The sequence below is a fragment of the Oculina patagonica genome, chromosome 3 (genome assembly GCF_052425735.1).
Source record: "Oculina patagonica isolate OP01 chromosome 3, crgOcupat, whole genome shotgun sequence".
Taxonomy (NCBI): domain Eukaryota; kingdom Metazoa; phylum Cnidaria; class Anthozoa; order Scleractinia; family Oculinidae; genus Oculina; species Oculina patagonica.
Window position 1 is genome coordinate 9,370,649 of NC_135760.1, and position 21,528 is coordinate 9,392,176.

Genomic DNA, 21,528 nt, shown 5'->3' on the forward strand with positions numbered 1-21,528 from the left:
CAACGAGCGCGCCATAACATAAATTTGTAGTTCGCGAACTTGTGATACATTTGCAACTCAAAGGATGAACGTGCCGAAGTGCCTTGGTTTCATTCAATTCTATGTAAAGTAGCAATCGTTCCTAGAATTCTACAAGCAACATTCAAAGAGGAGAGTTTTACCTTGTCAAATCTCTCAGAAATACTCTGAATTCGGTAATTCCCGCGAAAATATAATTCGCGCAAAAAAGAGTGTAAACAAGCCAGAACCCGCTCCGAAAGGGATTTTAGTTTACAGTACACTTGTAATGGGAAATACACAAGGTCGCCGTTCATCGCAGCAACGAAAACTTCGAAAAAGACCACACAGCATCGCTGTCGAGAAACCAGAAAGATGGTCAGAAGCGTCTAAACCAGCGCAGTTACAGAGAAGCGCTAGCCAAGGATCGCTTAGAAAGCGTTACACAGAATCTGGAAATTATTCCTACAAAACCCCTTGGCCCGTCCCGCTAAGTGAAGCTGTCTTTTTGCCGGAGTACGATTCCAAGCAACCAGTCAAGTTCAGCGACTTTGAGGTTTGTTTGCAAACTGAAATATTAACAAAAAATTTTGTTCTAGTTGAAGTATTGTTGAGGTATTTAATAGTGCTTGAGTGAAAGCTAGAGCTGCGGACATATCGTCATGTTTTGGCTTGTATTTGGCAGTTTTTGTCACTTCTGAATAAAATATACATCTTAATTGATTCGATAGCCTTAAGCACTGTCTAGCATCGAGAAAAGAACTCGGATTTGCCAGAAATTTTTCAATGCCGCAAGAAAACTAGTTGTATCAATTCTTTCAGGCAGTTCGCAATGTTTTCAAATCTGACACCGTGTTGTTTGCTTATAACTTGAACACGAGTTGCTTTTAAACATGATTATAAATAATTGGTCTAGCTAAGTGAGTGGTTTGTCGTCTCGATGTCAACCGTTTCAATATCAATATTTATTTCAGAAAAAATGCAAAGGATATGTATATGCCTAACACCTCTGACTTAAGAACAAAGTTATTTCCTGACGAATTTTTTTAATTTCAAGGACGTGTGCTCTGAGAGCTTCTGAGGAAACCGACAAACAGAATTTAATTGGATTGAATGATTTTATATTTCCATGCATGTTCAAATAACCACAACCAGAAAACATTGGCTGAGATATTAAACAACAACGGATAAACTGGTACAAAGAGTTTTTCTGTCATCACAAACCTTCAACTCTTAATTCATTCGATTCTGTTTATTAAACTTACTACTCGGGATAAAATCCATTTTAAAGTCTTTCAGACTGACGTTCTGAGAGCTTTCCGTGTCTAAAATTGATTCATTTGGAATATGTTTATTACGGCTGATTACGTTCATGTAGCCTTGATTATTTTCTCGGATGTCAAGGTTTTACCCTGTTTTCCGGTTGTGGGAAAATTTAAAAGGTGGCGCATGTATTTTAAAAACACGCGGGAAGTTCTGTCGCCAGTTTGTCACATCGCGATCGGCGGTTTATTGTTTTGTTTATTTATTCTCTGCAGGAGACAAGCTTATGCACAGTAAAACTTTTCGTGGTTAATATCTAGTTAAAGCAAGCCAATGGGCAAGCGACAGTTAATTGTATAGCTGATAAGGAAGGAAAGAATTTTACAACGAAAAATTATTTTTTCAAAGCCTGTTAAAATATTGAAGATCAACTGTAAGGATCCAATATACATGAAAAGCTGTCGATTTTACGGGACTGGCTTGTCGCCAACTATAATTTGTTTACACTCACCACCCCCAGCTAAATATAGTGTTATCCATTAAAGCAAAATCGATATTAAATAAAAATTTTATTGTACGGCAGCTTCTCTAGCATTAAGTTTTATTTTTATTTGTTGTATTTAATATTTGTTTTATGTTTTGAGCTATAGGGTTCTTTTCAAATGTTGTAACATATATATGTTAATTAGCCTGTCAGAGGTTATAAAATAATTGTTTCTGCTTGAATTGTTGTTTATTTTTTCCTAGATCCTGGCAACGGTTGGAAAAGGTGCATTTGCTCACGTACGTACAATGACCCTTCCATCTCACTAATTTTGAGTTCTGTTAATGGAACGGGAAAATTCTCTTAAAATTCTCATATTGCTCAAGAAAATTTAAATTTAAATGGACTACAACAATTGTTCATCAGCTTGAAAATTAAATGCCAGATCTGATATACCCTTAGATCTAGATCAAGTAACTGAAGAATGTCGTTATCAGTAAATAAATATAATTTTGTTTAACCTACTGTGTAGTTCTGAAAGTATCAATATTATACGATCCTTGTGACTTTGGGATTTGGCAAACTTTCCTATTTGCTACTTAAATAGGGTTGTTCTTTCGGAACCCTGCAGTAATTATATCTGCACAGAACATCAAATTTTATTTTTAACTTCTAAAAGTGTGACACCTAAGACCAATATAAAGCCGTTAAAGATGATTTCCAGTCCGTACTGCGCAATCTCCGCCTGCAATGTTTGTGAGTCTCACAAACAAAAGAATGTTTACTAGTAAAAATAAAAATTCCGGAACAAAACTTACCTTTTTCTTCATTATTAACGCCAGATATCCTTGCAAAACAATAATAACGAGTAAAAGAAGCTCGGCGGTATTTCAAACGGACGTTTTAGCTCATCGTGAATTCTTGAACGAAACGATCCGTAATGGCGAACTAAAAAACTTCATGTACGCTATCACCGAAGTGTAACGTTTCAAAGAATTCAAAACAAAAACGTAAACAAACTCCGAGTCTGCGCAGTACGGACTGGAAATCATCTTTAAGGAGTTGCACAAGGATGACACAATTTTTTTTTTCAATTTCTCATTCTTAATCCATCTTAATCTTCTGTCGTAACCATCCTTGTTTATTATATTTTTAATGCTTGTTTATTATATTTTTAATGCTTGTTTATTATATTGTAGTTTTTGATGTTTTTATCCCTTGAAAACCTATTATTTTGAGATTTGAAAGTACTTTTGATCATTAAAAAGAGAATTAAAAATAGCATGGCATAGCCCATTGGAGAATGTTGAATCATCAAAGAAATGAACAGCTTTTTTTTCAAGAAAAAACAACAACATGCACTTGTAACCAATGTTGAGGGTGTATTATACTCTAGCAGTTTGGCGGTTTAGGCCAATTTTGAGTGTTGGTTTGCGGGTACATTAATTTTTTTGTATTTATCTAGTGGTTTATGGTCAAGAAAGTATGGCCGTTTTGAGCTTGAGGAGAAACAATAAAGCAATTTGCAGTCTGAAAAGAACAAAATGTGGCAGTTCACAGATTTCCGACCCCCTATATATAATACACCCTCAATATTCCATTCTTTCTGCTGATCATTACAGAGTTCTGTATGCAAATTTAAACAGGATTATATTTTTGGGTAAATTTAGTCTAAATTATAAAAGATTCCAAAAATTATATAAAAATTAAAATGGATTTACAGGTATGGTGAAAACAGAAATTTACGCTTAATTTTGATAATTTCTCAATTTCTTATAATTATTTACTAGTCTTCTGTCATGTGACTGTGAAAGAAAGATAAATATCTTTTAAAGCAATGCCTGTAATGCACATCTTTTCTTCTAGGTGCTTCAAGTACGAAACAAGCAATCTTATAAATTATTTGCCATCAAGGTAAATTTCTGCTTGTTGATATTTTAAAACCTTCATATTCAGACACAGAGGTTGTTAACTGTGATCAATTGCTTAGTAAATCACTATAAGTAATTATAATGTGTAAAATTTATTAATTATTTTTAATAACATTGTTTGTCTCACTTCCAGTCAAAGTTTGATTTATAGGCCCGCAATACATGCAAAGGGCTAGAGGCAACATAGCTCTCTGTGCATATTTTGCAGTCTGCACACATTGCATGCTTATAATGCTAGGCTATTACTGTTATCTGGCTGGGGTGAAAACCATACCTACACTTATATAACATGCCACCATTTACAAACCAATATCTTGGTCCTTAGGCACCAGAGTGCCTATAAAATCTACCTCTGTATGACCCAGACTGAAGCTTTACTTGTTATTGTTTTTGCAAGGTACTAAACAAAGCAGAAATAATCAAAGAGAATGCTGTACAGCAGTGCAAAGATGAAGTTAACATTCAGGTGAGAATAACAATGATGATGACGATGATGATGATAATGATGTTCATAATTTTATTAAAACTTTTTTGGGTACCCCCTCCCCCGGGATTAAGGCATGGGGGTGCAAAGAGTGCATCCACACCCGACAGGCCAAAAAGGTCCACCTAATCAGGGAGTGGGGGTTAAAATGACTCTCAGAATACAGTACATGTACAGGAAATGCGACATTCAACATCTTGAATTTTCAAAATTTCCTGGGCACATACCCTTGGACCACCTAGATGCTGACCACGACTCTGGCACATTTGGTGTGTTATTGGATGTGAATGCAGGAATATGAATTTATCAATCAGATGGGTTTATAACTAGCAAAGAGAAAACTGAGGGGGTAAGAGTGATCAGAAGTACAGTAAACTACAATGGACTAGCTAATCTTTTTAATCTTATATGCAGGTTAAACTTGGCGAGTTTCCATTTCTGGTCAAGACGTGGTATACATGGCAAACAAAGCACAATCTTTTCATAGGTAGGTGATCTTTTTCTGACTTAAACAGTCTTTCCCTCTTAGCAGTAAGATCAAAGCATAAATATCAGACCGGGTTTAAGCACTGTGGCCCTTGCTGACCATTCACATATTTTTTCTTCATTTGCACAATAAGGGGACCAATATTCACTATAGCTTTCTACTAATTTATTTTAAACATATTACAGTACATTATTTATTGAACTTTTCTTTTCAGTTTCAGACTTTGTTGATGGTAGTGATCTTTACACATTATGGCGTCAGGAAAAGAAGTTAAATGACTCAACAGTCAAGCTGTATTCTGCTGAACTTGCCATCACATTAGGTCTGGTATTTTTTTTAATTTGATCAACATTTCTAGAGTTTTGAAACTATTTCTACCAACAATAAACTTAAAAGTTACAGTAACTGGCCAGCCAACTGACTGACTGGCTGGCTGGCCATGACTGATGACTGACTGATGATGATACTGACTGACTGACTGACTGACTACTGACTCTGGTCTGATATATGACTGACTGACTGACTGACTGACTGACTGACTGACTGACTGGCTGGCTGGCCGATATATACTGACTGACTGATATTGATACTGCTGGCCGATACTGATGACTGACTGACTGACTGACTGACTGACTGGCTGGCTGGCCGAGATATAAGATGATGATTGATGACTGACTGGCTGCTGGCCGACTATACTGACTGACTGACTGACTGACTGACTGACTGACTGACGATGCTGCCGACTGACTTACTGATGTGTATCATGTCGTGATGATTGACTGCATGCCAATGAAGTGATTATCATGCCAACTATGAGATGACTGAGACTGAGACTGCATGGCCAACTGACTGACTGACTGACTGACTGACTGACTGCTGGCCAACTGACTGACTGACTGACTGACTTGACTGCATGGCCAACTGACTGACTGACTGACTGCATGGCCAACTGACTGAATGACTGACTGACTGACTGACTGACTGACTGACTGCATGGCCGACTGACTGACTGACTGACTGACTGACTGACTGACTGACTGACTGACTGACTGACTGACTCAGTTAGTTGTTTAATTTTCAATTTATTTTAACTATTTTTATATGTTTTTATTAAGTATTTTATACATGTATTATAGTCTTCCAAATAAAGAGACAAACTGCTTGTATGTTTCAGATTACCTGCATAAATCTGGAATTATCTACAGAGATTTAAAGGTGAGAATTTACATTTTTGTGAGTATACAGCAGATAACCATTCAAACGAACGAAAGAACTTGATAGACCCCACCGAGCTAAGGGTCTGCTCGCAGAGTGGATCAGACCCAAAAATACCCATATTTTCTGTCCATAATTCGCGTTTTCTCTGCAACTTATGTCCTTCAATTTTGTTTTCATCTTAGCTTGAGAACATCCTTATAGACAATGAAGGTAAGAAAATGCTGGTTTTAAATATGTCACATACGACTTAAGTTGTTTGCCTTGCATGTTCAAGTTAAAGCTGCGATGGCGACGGAAAGTGAACCCCTGTTCCGACAAGCCTCCATGTACCTTTTTTTTTTCAATATTACTCATAATCTAACCCAGGTTGTTTGCCCCAAAGCCATTTTTGTGAGCGCTTAGTTTTTCGCGAATTTTACGAGTCGATATTCCTGAGCGTAAACATGATAATTTTATCATAGATATCAGAAATGGAAGATTTACTTTGTGCCCATGAATAAAGAGATTTTTTACGGACTTCACGAAATGTTAACAGCACCGTTGTAATTATTTCTGTATGCGAAATTTATTCTTTTTAACTGAAAATGATGCATTAGTCTTTGTATGTTGAGTACGTGTCTAGACAGAGAATTAATTGTTTTTCTAACTGAACTTTAGGACACATCAAGCTCGTGGACTTTGGTCTCTCTAAGTTAGTGAAACATAGAGAGCGAACTGCAACCATCTGCGGAACATTGCAGTACATGGGTAAGACTCTAAATGCACAGTCAGATCGAACTAAGTGTCAAATAATGGTTTACTAACTTTAATAGAAAAACACTCAAGAGTTAACAAAAAACGAAAAGGAACAAGAATGCTTAAGATTGGGGAAAATGTAGACGGATTACGGGAAAAACTTAAATTTTAGGCTTTTTTTTCCAAATTCGCCGTCAATAAGTAGTTCCTTTAGAACTATTTTTTTGGCTACGAACGCACTTTCACTTAATTTTATTTGTTAGAGAAGCTAGTCCTGTCTCGTATAGCCAAGTTTATCACTTATTTCTGTATAAACAATCGATAAAATTCAAGGACATTCAAAAGATTTTACATTAAGGGGTTTGATTAACAATCATCCTGCGAAATCGCACAGAAAAGCGCCTGATACTTAGTCGACGAGACAGTAGGCCGAGTTGGCTAAAATAAGACGGTTTTCCACAAAATTAAGCAGAATAAATGTTTAATTGTTCGACAAATTGTCAACGAAAAAAAAAAGTTATTGCAAGTCTTCGGGATAAAATCTTGGCAAACTACGTATATACCGCAGGATATCTATGTACGGATGATGAATAAAAAAGGCTTTCTGACCATATTAACATCGTGACAATTTGTTGAATAAAATATATAAATAGGGACACCCGCTTCATACAGACACCTTGTCCAAATTCCATATCCCAAAATAGCCGTAACTTCTTTGTAAAAAATTTAGAGGCCGGCTTTCATGTGGGATTGCACGCAGAAAGAGTTAAATCAAAATGAACAAGAACATTGAGAAGCTTGAGAAGCTTAAAATCGGGCGCTTTGCCTTGAAAGGCAGGGTTCAGTACAGCAGAAACCACGAAGCAGTTACTTAAGTTAAGCACTCAGTCCGACTGTGTTTGTGTAAGTCACAGGGCTTGCATGAGCTGTATTAGTGTGCATAATATAATATCTAGAACGTTGTCGAGATTGCATTATTACTTAATGACATGATGGTTTCAATTTATAAATGTATCTCACACAATACAAATAAACGATTGAAGTAGACGACTAGACAATGTAAAGTTTTAAGACTTAGCAAAGTGCAGTGTATTGGTAATACTGTAAGGTGCGGTTTCACCTGAAGGTCGTGTGCTTTTCGGTATTTTCCAGGCATTGCACTTTGATGGGACAGTACTACAACTGTTTACCGGGGAACTACTATTGTCAAGAAAATGATCACAACTTGTTGATGAATGATTGAACATTTGTCTCATACCATTACTGTAATAGCAATTGATGAAGGCTTTTAGTCCTGAACCAAAGTATAAGGACTGGGAAATACTGAAACCCATTATCAGCCACCTTAAACGGAAATATCTTGTTGGTGTTTCAAGGAATCCAAGGAAACTTCACTCATCCCATGTATCTATGTATTGCGGTATTTTGTAATTTTTTGAGTGATTTTTGGGGATGTTTGGCAGGTGATAGTTTTTTTAAAAGAATTAGTAAAATTTAGACAACTAAGAAATATTGAAAATTTAATGTGAATTTAACATTGGAATTTGAAGTTAGAAATTGGCAGACGGACACCAAACAGTCCCGTGACATCCTGGAGTGTTTTTGCATGGGGGTCAACTGTGTGATGATGTTTCCATTTTTTTCTTCAATCCCCACTGATAAAGAACTGTTGTTGGTGTTATGTTTGTGTTATCACATGTCAAGCCTTTAACAAGGTATGAAAGAACACAAGGATTTAAATTATTCTGGTGCTCAATTTTTGCGTAACTAAAATTAATGTTACTCAAATTCCTGATGGATTCTGTCTTAAACTGTTACGAGCTTAGTATTTCCAAATTATTGCATGTCAATGTAAGGCAAGACAAGACATGCCTTGGTTCTTATGTAATTCTCTTAAAAACACATAAGATATTGACTATAATTTTGTCTGTGCTATGGCAATTCACAGTGGGGTGGTCTTGATGTGTCTTTAACTTGTAGACTGGACTGGACTAGTAAAACGCGGACTAGTAAAACGCGGACTTGTAAAACGCCTCTAGACACTTCGAATTCCTTGGCCACAATCATCTTACGGCTCTCTTCAATACATAATGTCTCAAAAAAACAGTAACCTCAGAAAGAAGTCAGAAGCAAACAAGGTCGAAAGACCGAATTTGAACATATAACGGCAAATGTTCTAATGTCACGAACGTAGGAGTCGTGTAGGCCCGTCACCTTTATTTACCACATACTGCCCCCAAATTAAAACAGTACCCTCAGAAAGAAGTCAGAAGCAAATAAGGTCGAAAGACCGAATTTAAACATTTAACGGCAAATATTCTAATGTCACGAACGTAGGAGTCGTGTAGGCCCGTCACCTTTATTTACCACATACTGCCCCCAAATTAAAACAGTACCCTCAGAAAGAAGTCAGAAGCAAATAAGGTCGAAAGACCGAATTTAAACATTTAACGGCAAATATTCTAATGTCACGAACGTAGGAGTCGTGTAGGCCCGTCACCTTTATTTACGATTGACTGTTGATTTCTGGACGGGCCCCGTTCTACCTCGTGCGAGCAATACAAACGACTGCACTCAACAGACGTCAAGTAGTGGAAAGAAAGAAACATATGCACACAACTCATAGCATCAATCCCGTTGTTTTAGTAGGGTTTGCAGAACGAACATGTGCTATACTGCAAAAACATCTCCACGCTTAAACAGACCATAGAGTGCTCAAAAAAGCTAGAAATATGCCGTCGAAGAAACACACAAGAGCTTCAAACACAAATTGTTTCGCTCGCTAAACCGTTTAGTTTTATCCGATTTACAAGCGCTTGTTTTACAAGTCCGCGTTCTACAAGTCCGTGCTTAACAAGCCCTCGTTTTACAAGTCCGCGTTTTCCAAGTCCGCGTTTTACTAGTCCTCGTTTTACAAGTCCGCGTTTTACTAGTCCGCGTTTTACTAGTCCGCCTTTTACAAGTCCGCGTTTTACCTGAGTCCGCGTTTTACTAGTCCGCGTTTTACAAGTCCGCGTTTTACTAGTCCGCGTTTTACTAGTCCAGTCCAGTCCTCGAAATACAGTATGCCAAAACTCCCCGCCCTCTAAAGATAAGTCCTTGACGGTTCTTGTCGTTTTTCGGTGCCTATTCATCTTCGGCATCTTTCTCATCCACCTCTCGTTCTGTCCTGTGTCTGTCATCACACGAAAGAAAAGCTGATTCTCAAAAAATCTGCCACAAAAGGAAATTGACAAAAACAATATGAAAACCATATATCGAAAGTTTCTTATTCTAAAATTTTATCATACGTCTTAATTCAGAACTACAAAGAAGTTTTTCCTTTTGAGTTATTGATACTGTTCTTACAGTACCTCTTTCCACTAGCGAAATTTTACAAAATTCCTTCGCGGCGAAAAGGTAGCGCGAATCCAGAACAGACTCCAATCGAGAGTGGGTTAATTCTAGATTACTATTAATTAACTATTACAACATTCATTTTAAAATAGTTTCCCAAGCCGACTAAGCTAACTAAACGTCGAGTGTATCTTTCAGTAAACAAAACATGCCGTTATGACGCCGGAAATCCAGCTCACGCATACTATACCCCGTGACTCACGCAAACCTCCGACTTACGTGCTACTACAGTCATTCCTTTCTAAACATTTTTTTTTTGACCACCACCGTACCTTTCTACCCAAAAAACTCATGAAACCGCCCGGTTTTAACCTGTTTTAACCTTTCAAAAATTAGAGCTCACTCACTCACTCACTCACTGCCCATTGTGCCCACTGGCACGTAGGGCAGCAACAAAGGTCCTCCACTGCTGTCTGTCTTTGGCCAGCTGTTGGATGGTGTTCCAGCTTTGGTTTAAGCCCCTCAATTCTGTCTCTACTGTACGTCGCCATGTATTCTTGGGCCTGCCACGCTTGCGCTTTCCTTCGGGTGTCCAGTATAGTGCTGTCTTTGTGATGGATTCGTTTTCCTTTCGGATGACATGGCCAATCCACCTCCAGCGCCGTTGCATAATAATAGTACCCATGTCCTCCTGTTTGCACCGCAAAAGTAGATCCTTGTTGGAAATTGTTTGAGGCCAGAAGATGCGAAGTATTTTTCGCAGACTTTTGGTATGGAAGGTTGACAGCTTCTCTAGATCACTTTCTAACATTCGCCAACATTCTGACCCATACAAAAGGGTAGACAGGACACAGCTTTGATAGATCTTGAGCTTGGTATGTGTACCGAACTGTGACGACCGCCACACATTGCTAAGCATCCTGAAGGTGTTTCTGGCTTTGTTCAGCCGGCTCTGGATATCTATGCCTGCACCACCATCTTGCCTGACAATGCTGCCCAGATATTTAAACTGCTCGGTCATTGGGAGGTCTTTTCCATTCACCTTGACGGGCTGAGGGTTAGAGTTGTTTAGGGTCATGACCTCAGTTTTGGTTAGGCTGATGTTCAGTCCCACCTGGTGAGCGTATTCGCTTAAAAGGCTGGTCTTCTCTTGCATGTGGCTATGGGTATGAGAAAGCAGAGCTAAATCATCCGCAAAATCTAGATCCTCTAAGGTGGAGAAGAGGGTCCACCTGATGCCCCTGGGATGGTCTTCCGTAGTACGACGCATTACCCAATCGATAACTAAGTTGAATAGCAATGCAGACATCACGCAACCCTGTCTTACGCCTGTCTTCACCTCAAAACTGATATCACTGTTCTCTACGCTACAAGTGAAGGCTGCATAGAAGCTCTGGATAAGTTGGACAATCTTCTGGGGAACACCATAGGCTCGAAGTATGCGCCACAAGCTGTCTCTGTGTATACTGTCAAAAGCCTTTTGGAAATCTACAAAGTTTATGTACAGCTGTCTCTGCCACTCGGTGCACTGCTCGATGATGTTGCGTAGTGCGAATAGTTGATCTGTACAACCCCTACCCCTGCGGAATCCAGCCTGTTCTTGCCTGAGCTGCTGGTCTACTGCACTCGAGATTCGTTGGATGATAATCTTTGCCAGGATTTTACTTGGAGTGGACAGGAGGGTGACGCCACGCCAGTTATTGCAGTCACTAAGTGGACCTTTCTTGTGGATCTTTATGATGGTACCTTTGGTCCAGTCATCTGGCACCTTCTCCTGCTCCCACACTGCAGTAAACAGGGGCTGTAGAATCCTTGCTGAAAGTTCAGGGTCAGCTTTGAAAAGCTCTGCATTCAGTTTGTCTCGGCCAGGAGCTTTGTTGTTTTTTAAGGTTTTTATGGCTGCAATGATTTCCTGCGTGTTTGGAGGGTCTATGTTCACATCCAGGTCGGTCTCAGCCTCTTGAATGTCAGCTTCAACTGTGGGTGGGGGTCTGTTGAGGACATCCTTAAAGTGCTCTGCCCAACGAACTTCCTGATCTCTTTCGGTGGTAAGCAGCCTACCCTGTACGTCCTTGACAGGGGCCAGCTTTCTGCCCCCATACTTGCCGCATACCAGTTTTGTGATTTTGTAAACCTTTCCCTGCTGTCCTCTGTTGGCTGCATTTTCTGCCTGGCTAGCAAGCTCATCAATATATGCGCGTTTATCAGCTCTGGCCATTCTCTTAACACATCGGTCAGCCTCTCTGTACTGGGTCTTATAGCGCTCTTGCAACCTTTCTGATTTGGTGTCAAATAGTTTCTTCTTCAGTTTTCGTCTGTCCTCGATGGCTCTTAAGGTTGCTGGCTTTATCCACTTCTTTTTCTTTACAGCCTTCTTAAAACCTAAACATGCATTGCTGCTCTCTGTGAAAGTGAATGACACTTGCTTCCATATATTGTTGACCTCATCAGGTTCAGGTTCAGGTTCGGGCTCATCAGACAGATCCGCTAAGGATTGGAATCGATTTCTGAGCTGAGTGATGAAAGCATTTCTCACTGATTGCTCTTTCAAGTTGTCTATGTTGAAGCGCTGGTTGCATGGTGGCTTGCGACCAGTGCTTCTTAGCTTCAGCTTAACATACGCCGTGACAAGGTGATGGTCACTGCCAACATCTGCTCCTCTTCTCACCTTAACATCTAGAAGTGAGCGTCGCCATGTGCCATTAATCATCAAGTGATCAATCTGGTTCCTATCTCTACCGTTAGGAGAGCACCATGTAAGCTTGTGAATATCACGGTGTGGGAAGATTGTTCCTCCAATGACTAGGTTGTATGCTGCACACAGTTCGGCAAGACGTTCTCCATTTTCATTCATAGTACCACAGCCTTCCTTTCCCATTGCTCTGTTATAGCTCGAATTATCACAAATTAGAGCGTTCGAAACTAAATAAGATCCGTAATCACAAACAACATACAGCCGTTTACCAGCACTCTTTAAAACTCCTGAAACCCTTCAAAATCAGGCAAAATAAATCTTTGAAATAACCTTTATCAATGTTTCTTATTTTTTATTCAGTTCTATAAAATGCCTTTCATACACTACTGTCAAACAAAAATTTCAATTTCCTCAAAGTTTCAAGACAAAAGAATAACAAATATTTCGTGCATAATGTAATTTGATTAAGCCAATATTATCACGTCTAAAAATACTTCAAGCAATTCAGTGAAAACCCGTTTTTTTTTTCGTATCAACGAAAACCACTTTCGAATAATCAATACATGAAAATAACAATAAGATCAAAAGGAAGAAAGGAACCTTTCTAATTATTTGAAGACTTTCAAAGCCGTGATATTATGCATCCAATCCGCGATAAAATTTAATTACAACAAAATCCAAGTTCTCATTTTGAATTCCATTTTTTTCAGTTGATACCTTTATCCAACTTGTGAAAAATTCCATTCAAGTTCCTATTAATACTGTACATTCCCAATGTTTTGCTCAGGTCTTCAGAAGCGTCTTACTAACCAAATCTAAAATAATTCCAAAACATGCTGTACAAACATTCTACTCTTTGTGACAAACGACTTGACGACCAATTGTTCAGAAATGAAAATCGACACAGTTCTTGCTAAATAAAAAAAAAGTTTTACGGCGGAGTCAGGCTCAAAAAATATACCGCAAGATCAAACCCCTATTCATAGTCAGAAACCAGCAAACCATCTAGTTTGCTAAAAAAAAAAAACACTGCGTGACATCAATGACGTTACCTTTTTCATTTACAAAAATAACTTTAACTTGTCAAAGTAAGTGCAATTTCACAATGGTGAATATCAGTACAGAATGGGGCCCAGTTCTCGGCCACTTTGTGTTTAACGCGTTTTTTCACACTCCAGTTGAATCAAAAGAAAAAGGTATTTCCTTCAAACGATAGACTGATTCATGTGCTTTAAGTATCTTGAGTTTGATCGTTCAATTCGATATAGAAAACTCAGACGTCGAGTTTACGCGGAGGTAGGTGAATTTGCATTCCCAAAAAAGTTGTTTGTTTACGGCTCCAAATTCATGGATGTAGTTAAATTCGTATTTTATCCAAAAGCCCCCACCATACGAGCTAATTTTTGGCATGTGAAACGTAGAATAATTCAGCTTTCTGCTTTAGTTAACTTTTCGTTGAACCGTTGTATTTTTTGGTCTTAATTTACTTCGAAATTTTTTCTTGCGACGTTTGCGTATTTGCCAGTTCTCGGCCACCCTGCTCGCTATCACAGCTTAGCGCTTGGTTTTTAATATAATTTCATCTGCTGCTGCCAGAATGAAAGAAATAAATGTTTTAAAAATAAAGTTCAATCTTATCTCTAAGTTTTGAGCTGACTCTTGTCTTGTCTATTATTTCCACAACACCTAAATCTTTCAAGACCTTTTCACTGCAAAATAAACCATCTAAGTGCACGGGTCACACAATGCGGTTTTGCCAGAACCTGCACATAGGCAACTAGGCGCGTTAAAATCCTTCTTTTCTAAAGTAAAACAAAGCATCATAAAAATAATTTGGGATCGATATAGTATAAATAGGTTTACAGAGTGATTTTATGACTGTGAAAATTAATTGAGCATTTTTTACAGATAATTACGGACAAGCTTTTTAGTGGCCGAGAACTGGGCCAAGGTTGCCGAGAACTGGGCCCACAAATGGAGCTTTTATTTTTATTATTGCTCGGGCAAATTAATTTTTGACCGGTCGATAGCTTTACACCAAAAAGATGAATAATGTAGCTAGCTCTGGGAGAAATTTCAAGTTCCTGCGATTCTTCTGAGGTAAGAAATACAAGTTTACGTCAAAAGTGGCCGAGAACTGGGCCAAGGTGGCCGAGAACTGGGCCCACAAATGGAGCTTTTATTTTTATTATTGCTCGGGCAAATTAATTTTTGACCGGTCGATAGCTTTACACCAAAAAGCTGAATAATGTAGCTAGCTCTGGGAGAAATTTTAAGTTCCTGCGATTCTTCTGAGGTAAGAAATACAAGTTTACGTCAAAAGTGGCCGAGAACTGGGCCCCATACTGTACTTTGCCCCGTAAGCTTTTTTTCTCTGTCCTTCCGCCGAAGCAAAAAAACACAACCTGATTACACATTAACCCAAAAGTCGACCAAGTGTGCCTGCAACGATTTCCTGTCAAAACTAAAATGAAAACCATTGCGGTATGCGTCACCCGTAGCGGTTTTGTAGCAACCCCGAGCTATCCCCGTCTTTTTGGCCGCGCCAGGAGACTACGCTCTAGGACGACCAAAGGGTAAACCTTAAATCGGCCACGCCCGATTAATAAAAGGCTTTGTTTCTGCTTCCGCCGATAGATACATTGCACCCTGAATATTAAGAAAACTATAAATACTGCCTTACAACAATAAAGGCGGCTTTATTGAACCGCGTTGTTTTTTGGTGCGGTTAGGTCTTCCGTTAACACACGGCGACAATGAACACCGGTCAGTGAAGGCTTGTCTTTTGACCAAGAGCACTGTCAAAACTTGAGCGTTATCAAAACAACAAAACCACAAATGAATATTTTGAAAATGTCAAAACATCTAAATGAGGGGAGGGAGGGGAGGAAGAAGCTTAAAAGATTAAGTATTTGGTTACTTTTTCTTTCCTTTCGACACCTTAAAGTTATGGCGTTAAGCCTTTTGGTTTTTCTTAAATCCCTATTGTACCAAAACACCGGTTCGGGAATTAAAAAATTGTCGGCAGGCCAAAAACAAGTAGAAGTGCGACCCCATGGATTCCGGTTAACGAAATCCGGGATTTTTTCGTGCGTTGAAAATCTTTCGGTTGGCGCGGCATCGTGAACGAAAGACAGGGCTCTTAAATTCTTCATTTCTGCGGAGATTTTAACTGTGATTTTTTTGTCCGTGTTTCGTAGCTCCTGAAATCCTAAGTGGCGAGGCATATACTCATGTTGTGGACTGGTGGAGCTTGGGTGTGGTCATGTTCACACTTCTAGTAGGAAAGGTAACACTTTCGCTGTTTATTTGAGTTGTCACAATGCTTGAAATTCTCTTACCTCACATACGACTTCTTTCTCAGCCCTTAATAACAACAACAACTTCTTCAACCTGTAATTACTAGTGGTAACCACAGGTTAATAAGTGCGGGCCTTGACGCACATAAAATGGACAAAAGACAATTATTTTTCTCAGTAAGTAAACTCGCTATGTTGTAGTGTTATAACGAATTTCTCGACAATAACCGTTGTTGGAATCATTCGCTTTCCCGTAATTTATCTGTGTCGATAAATAAATGATAAAATGGACAAAAGACAACTATTCCGAGTAACGGGAATGCATGTTTATAGTTTTGCTTATTGCCGCGAACCGATCAAAGTTATCTTTTGATTGTCGATTTGGGAATTGTAATCGAGCACGCGGTGTGAACTGATCGGGATGTGAAATTTTCTCAGTCGGTAAACTCGCTATGTTGTCAGTGTTATAACGAATTTCTCGACAATAAGCAACACATAACGCCTTCCATGTGACATAAGGTTTAGATCTTATGTGACGTTCTTGGAGAACAGATTTTTCTCTTCCGGTGTTACGACAAACTGTCGTGATTGACACATTTTCGCATTCCGATCGTGCTTAGTGGAAGAACAAAAATTTTCAACTTCCGCTTCTCTATTCGGTTTATAAACGTGGCGCGCACGCGTAAAAGGCAATCCGCTGGTCACTGTCAAGATTAGGGTTGCGGGCCTCTCTTGGGCCCGCAATAATAAGATTGATAAACTGCAGGAAAAATGGCAGCTACAGCAATGTCGGTTGAAAAAAAGGAGCCAAAAGTATGAAGTTAATGAAGAGAAAACAATACGCTCCTAAAAGACAGACTAAGGCTAAACTAAAATTTTGGTCACGGTTATGAATACGGGTACCTTGTAGGGTTTAGTTTGTACCATATATGGGTTGACTTCGTTGTTGGTTCTCGTCCTTGCTCCGAAGGTTTTTTTCCGGGTTCTCCGGTTTTCCTCCCGCCACAAAAACCAACACTTCCAAATTCCAATTCGATCTTGGATGCACGTACACGTTTTTAGCTTTGTTTGTTTGTTAGTCTTTTGTTCTTTTTTGGCTGCACTGGAGGGGGGAGGAGAGGGAAGGTTAAAAGATTTCTTCGCTTTATAGGGAATCAACATTTCATGTATGATTAACCAACTGTCTCTCGTAACATCTACAGTATCCATATCCAGTAACACAAGAACACGACAGTCAGTACAAAGTGGTCAGCGGTGTAGAGGTTGAGTTCCCGTCTGATCTTTCACCCAATGCTGTGAGCGTTCTTCAGGGGGTATGCAGATTTGTAATGCTTATCTCCTTTTAGTTGTTGAGAAACAAAGTAGACAATGTTATGATATTTTTTTCTTTCTTTCCAAAAGCTGCTGCAGAAAGATCCCGCATCGAGGTTATGTAGCGTGGAGTCGCTGAAGACGCATGCGTATTTTAGCGAGATATCGTTTGAAGATGTGTTACAAAAGAAGGTAGGTCGATAACTCGTACCAGTCCCTTTCGTGTATGCACAGCTCCATGGTTTATGGCTCGACTGTGGTCAAACGACAGAAATATGCCAAAAATAAAAATAAAAAAAAGTACCTCAAAGATAAGGTTTTAATTGCCACAATTCAAAGTTAGATACATTACCGGTATCCTGACGATTGACTAGGTTTTTTTGGTGCTTTTCTAAATGTTCTACGTGTTTGAATATGTTTACTTGTCGACGCCATTTGTCAAAGCACTTTGGTTAGAATGCGAAACATTTAGAAAGTAAAAACACTCGTTTACCTGGAAAATGGGAATATGTTTAATCTCAGCATTTGTTTTATCTATCCTTACTCATACTAACACTTCAATATGAACGAAATTCGCCGAAATAGAAAGAAAAGCTGCCTGAGACGTTTGACCGCGGTGAAGGTTATGGCTAAGCTCCTAATCTGCCGCCTGTTGCTTGCTGAAAGCAAATTGGAGTCTGCCCACAGTCCCCTAACTTTTTTATTATTCAAAAGTTTTCCCTTTTCTATATGCCATTTGTAATCCATTACTGAGCATTTCATGCGCTGTTCTTGCTACCAACAGCAACCACCCATAACCGAAGAAAAACTCAAGACATTACGGCGAAGGAGTATGGCATCCAGAACGTGAGTGATGTTTCCGATTCTAAAGTTATTTTTATACTTACGCGCAACTTCAGACGACTTGACTGTTATCTTCTTTTTACAGGATGTTTCCCCGAAAAGTCGAAGGAAATCGACGAGACAAAAAGGTGAGTTGTGAGCTAAGTAGCACTTCGCGCTTCGACCCGCAAAATAAACCGCCTGTTCTGCAGGCTAAGTGAAGTGAGTTCCCGAGCTTTGTGGTTCATCGTCGCCAGCGCATTATTAATCCCGATTTTTGTGCCATTAATTGACTGCTAGAAGACTAGATTATCATTGCTGCTTCTCCTGTTCACTTGCCCCAAAATTTCGCCAATACCCATTTATACTCCTTGCTGGAGAAAGGCACTGTGAGAGTAAAGTGAATACGAAAGGACAGTGAACAGGTTAGAACCTAGAGCTCTAAATTCAGAGCCCACCACTCCTCCGAGAAGTCAGGTTAATGAGTATCTCTTCACATAACAGACAAACTATCCTTTGCTTCATCCTGGTATTCTAGACTGTTAGACTGCAAAGATCGCGTTCACCATTGCTTTCTGCGATAATTGTGTAACGCCTAGGGTCCATTCGGAATTCAGGAAATTTGCGGCTATTTGAATTTCGATTTCTCCAAACAATATCATTGAATTAGAAAGCAAACGTGCTGAGAATAACGAAAACCATCAACTAGGGAATATAACCTTGATGTAACACGAAATTCTCCAAACCAACATAAAAATAAAGTCTGTCAATTATTAAGAGGACTTGAAATTTCGAGCTATGTGCGTCTCCTTCTTCTAATCTGTACACTGTGTCTTGTTGTTTCACTCAGCCTCGTCCGCTGTCGTGGGCAAGTCCCGGACACTTTTCAGTGCAAGATAAAACCCATATGGACTGGCTTGTAGCTGACTTGGGGAGCCTGCACACACTCACGCTCAGCAGTAATTCGCAGGAGGGCACGAGAACTGAATGCCTTGTGGCGTCATGAAAATGTTTGGAGTTGAGGTGTGCACGCACGCTAAACCATATTACGGTCGTGCCAACAAGTGCCGTATTTGGTTATTGTGTTGATATTTGTTCCTACGACAGAATTTCTGAATTCTTACGGCCTTACAGTTTCTTTCAGTTGACTCCTACGGAGTTGCGCTTTGGGACCTCTGCGTACGATGCAACAAGTACTGAGCTAAGTTTTTTTACTAAGAATTCAGTGGACCGTTTCACATTCTTGCAGACATTCCTATGAAAAGAGTACATTTAATATATATACAGTGTATATAAATACACAAACCGAGTTTATTACACGTTCCGCGTGTCCATAGTTTTATGCTATAAAAAGTACAAACAAGCTTTAAAGTATTTGAGATAGCTCGCAGATGAGGTACTTTTGGCATTAGACATCACTGTCTTGAAATGACATTTGGAATTTTGTATTCTAACAACAGTTCTTCAATCTTCAACAATACAACAGATTTGAACCCCTGGTTGGGAGGGGGGGGGAGAGACACCCATATGAAAGGGACGGGGATGCTCGTCGTCTCGCCCATCCCTTTCATATGGTAGTCCCTCCCCCCTCCGAGATTTGAAGGTGACGGTAGAAGTCTAAAGACAGGTCTAAAGATTTTATATCATTTAAGTTACAAGTCATGGTATAATATGGGTAAGATAGGTAATAATTTAAATCTGCGCGTTCGGATCGGAGGGGCCTAACCCCTAAGATCTCAAAATGCTAAAAAAATTTATTAGGATTTACAAAGTTAAAATGTATGAAATAATTTAAGTAAGAAAGGTCAACTAGGCACTCATGTTTGGAATCGGGGCACCTAATCGCTGATCCACAGTAGCTGCACTTAGCTCCGTGTTACGCTTGAGGTTGAATAGGATGCTAATCTAAACGTAAAATATTTGCTGGCACTGAGAAACGCTATATATCTTCAGAACTGGTGTCAAAATTGCTTTGCACTTCTTGCCAGAGATAAATATCGCCAGTTTAAATGTTATTTCCACTATAAAAGCTCAATTAACAGTGTGCTTGGCAAGGCTAGCCTGTTTTGTTTTCTTTGGCAAGCTGTTTCACGCCGCCACCGCCAAAGAAACAGCTGATTTCGCGGGCTATTCAACAAGTACTTTAAATAAAATTCCCAAAAATCTCTCAGATTTAAAGCACATTTTTCTTAGCGATAATGTGAACTAGAATAAGAGTATAGTTAAATGTTTTACACCCTTAGGATAAAAGTTAAGGTGACTTAAGTTATATGCAGTATGCACGGTTAACGTCTGTGCTGCGTTTCTTGTATTGTACAGTAGCATGTAGGTGTAGATATCGAAAAGCTGAAAGATTTAAAAAGATGAAAAGTAAATGTAGATGTACCTATTAGTAAGTTATTATGCTGAAATACTATAAGAATAACTACTGTTCACAACAGAAATAAATATATTTTACACTCTAAAATCTATCTTTGGTTAATCCTTTTCTTACTTAAACAGTCGAACTCGTAATACTTGGTACCTCTTCCTTCTTTACCAGGTTACGTTTAACAGGCCCGTAGTGAGGGGAATGCGCGCGACAGGTAATTCCGTAGCCGGTCCCCCACCCCCACCTAAAAGTCCGCCTTTTGTCGACTTGAGGCTCAAAAGAAAGTGGGTTTTTTGAAAAAAAAAAAAAAAAAAGGACTGAAATGGTATTGCTTGTTCTCCAATAATTAGCTAACTGGTGTAGTTTGAAAATAAATCAACTAGTTGTCACAATTAAAAAGAAATTCGAAAATAAACATGGAAGTTTGGATTTAGTGGTACGTGTTTCCACACATCGTCTTACTGGCCAGTCATTTTCTTTGACATATTTACTCCTTTGGTTTGAAAAATTGTAGATTTGTTGCGTGACGTTTTTTGGACTTATGCACCTTTTACACTTTTCGATTGTTGCTAAGTGAAATTCTCAGTACTTTCGGGTCGGTGTGTCAAAAGAGAGGCAAAAGGAAAACACGTTTGCGAAGCGCGATTGACTGTTGATGAGCGTGAAGCGCGAGGGACCACAGGATAAGAAGAGACGCGCCCATTTTTCTCACAATAAGAGAGAGGTCTGGGAACAACCAGTTCGAAACAGTTGTCCACGGTTCCATTTTGGGAATTTTGTAGCAAATCAAAATGACGCCAGCTCAGAGAACCGACGCAGATAAATCGCACAATAACCTCTACACCATATCAAGTTCTGTACTTTAAACCTACCCTCCCCCCCCCCCCCCAAATCTCGCGCTGCCACATACGTGTTCCGACCGAGAGCAAGAAGACAATTTGAAGTGTCACAGTGGTGTCTCGCAAAGCAAAATTAAATTAAATTATTTGCTCCCTGACCTGCTACACCGTGCTGACGAGCCCCAATAAGGACGAAACAGCTGTACACGGTTGCAACCTTACTTTATTGGCTCTAGTCGCAAAGTCTACTTTGCCT

At 39.3% G+C, this 21,528-nt stretch overlaps 2 protein-coding genes across 2 annotated transcripts in view; one reads left to right on the forward strand and one right to left on the reverse strand.

The window, feature by feature from the left end:
• LOC144646393 (ubiquitin-protein ligase E3B-like) overlaps positions 1-21,528 on the reverse strand; it is a 195,084-nt gene that overhangs the window by 66,343 nt on the left and 107,213 nt on the right. The gene's annotated exons all lie outside the window — the stretch shown is intronic.
• LOC144646432 (ribosomal protein S6 kinase-related protein-like) lies at positions 21-20,525 on the forward strand. The gene is made up of 15 exons (XM_078506021.1): positions 21-553; positions 2,008-2,043; positions 3,611-3,658; positions 4,073-4,141; positions 4,574-4,646; positions 4,861-4,968; positions 5,821-5,861; positions 6,047-6,074; positions 6,522-6,611; positions 15,831-15,919; positions 17,132-17,242; positions 17,331-17,432; positions 18,025-18,086; positions 18,169-18,211; positions 18,913-20,525. The coding sequence occupies exons 1-15, from the start codon at positions 287-289 to the stop codon at positions 19,066-19,068; spliced, it is 1,323 nt and encodes a 440-aa protein (XP_078362147.1). The 5' UTR covers positions 21-286; the 3' UTR covers positions 19,069-20,525.

What these genes read in the sequence shown, in the direction of transcription:
- LOC144646432 (XM_078506021.1), top strand. Translation starts at nt 287, where the DNA reads ATGGGAAATACACAAGGTCGCCGTTCATCGCAGCAACGAAAACTTCGA. An exon ending in TCAAGTTCAGCGACTTTGAG is followed by an intron (nt 554 to 2,007) that starts GTTTGTTTGCAA and finishes ATTTTTTCCTAG; the next exon opens with ATCCTGGCAACGGTTGGAAA. An exon ending in AAAGCACAATCTTTTCATAG is followed by an intron (nt 4,647 to 4,860) that starts GTAGGTGATCTT and finishes TTTTCTTTTCAG; the next exon opens with TTTCAGACTTTGTTGATGGT.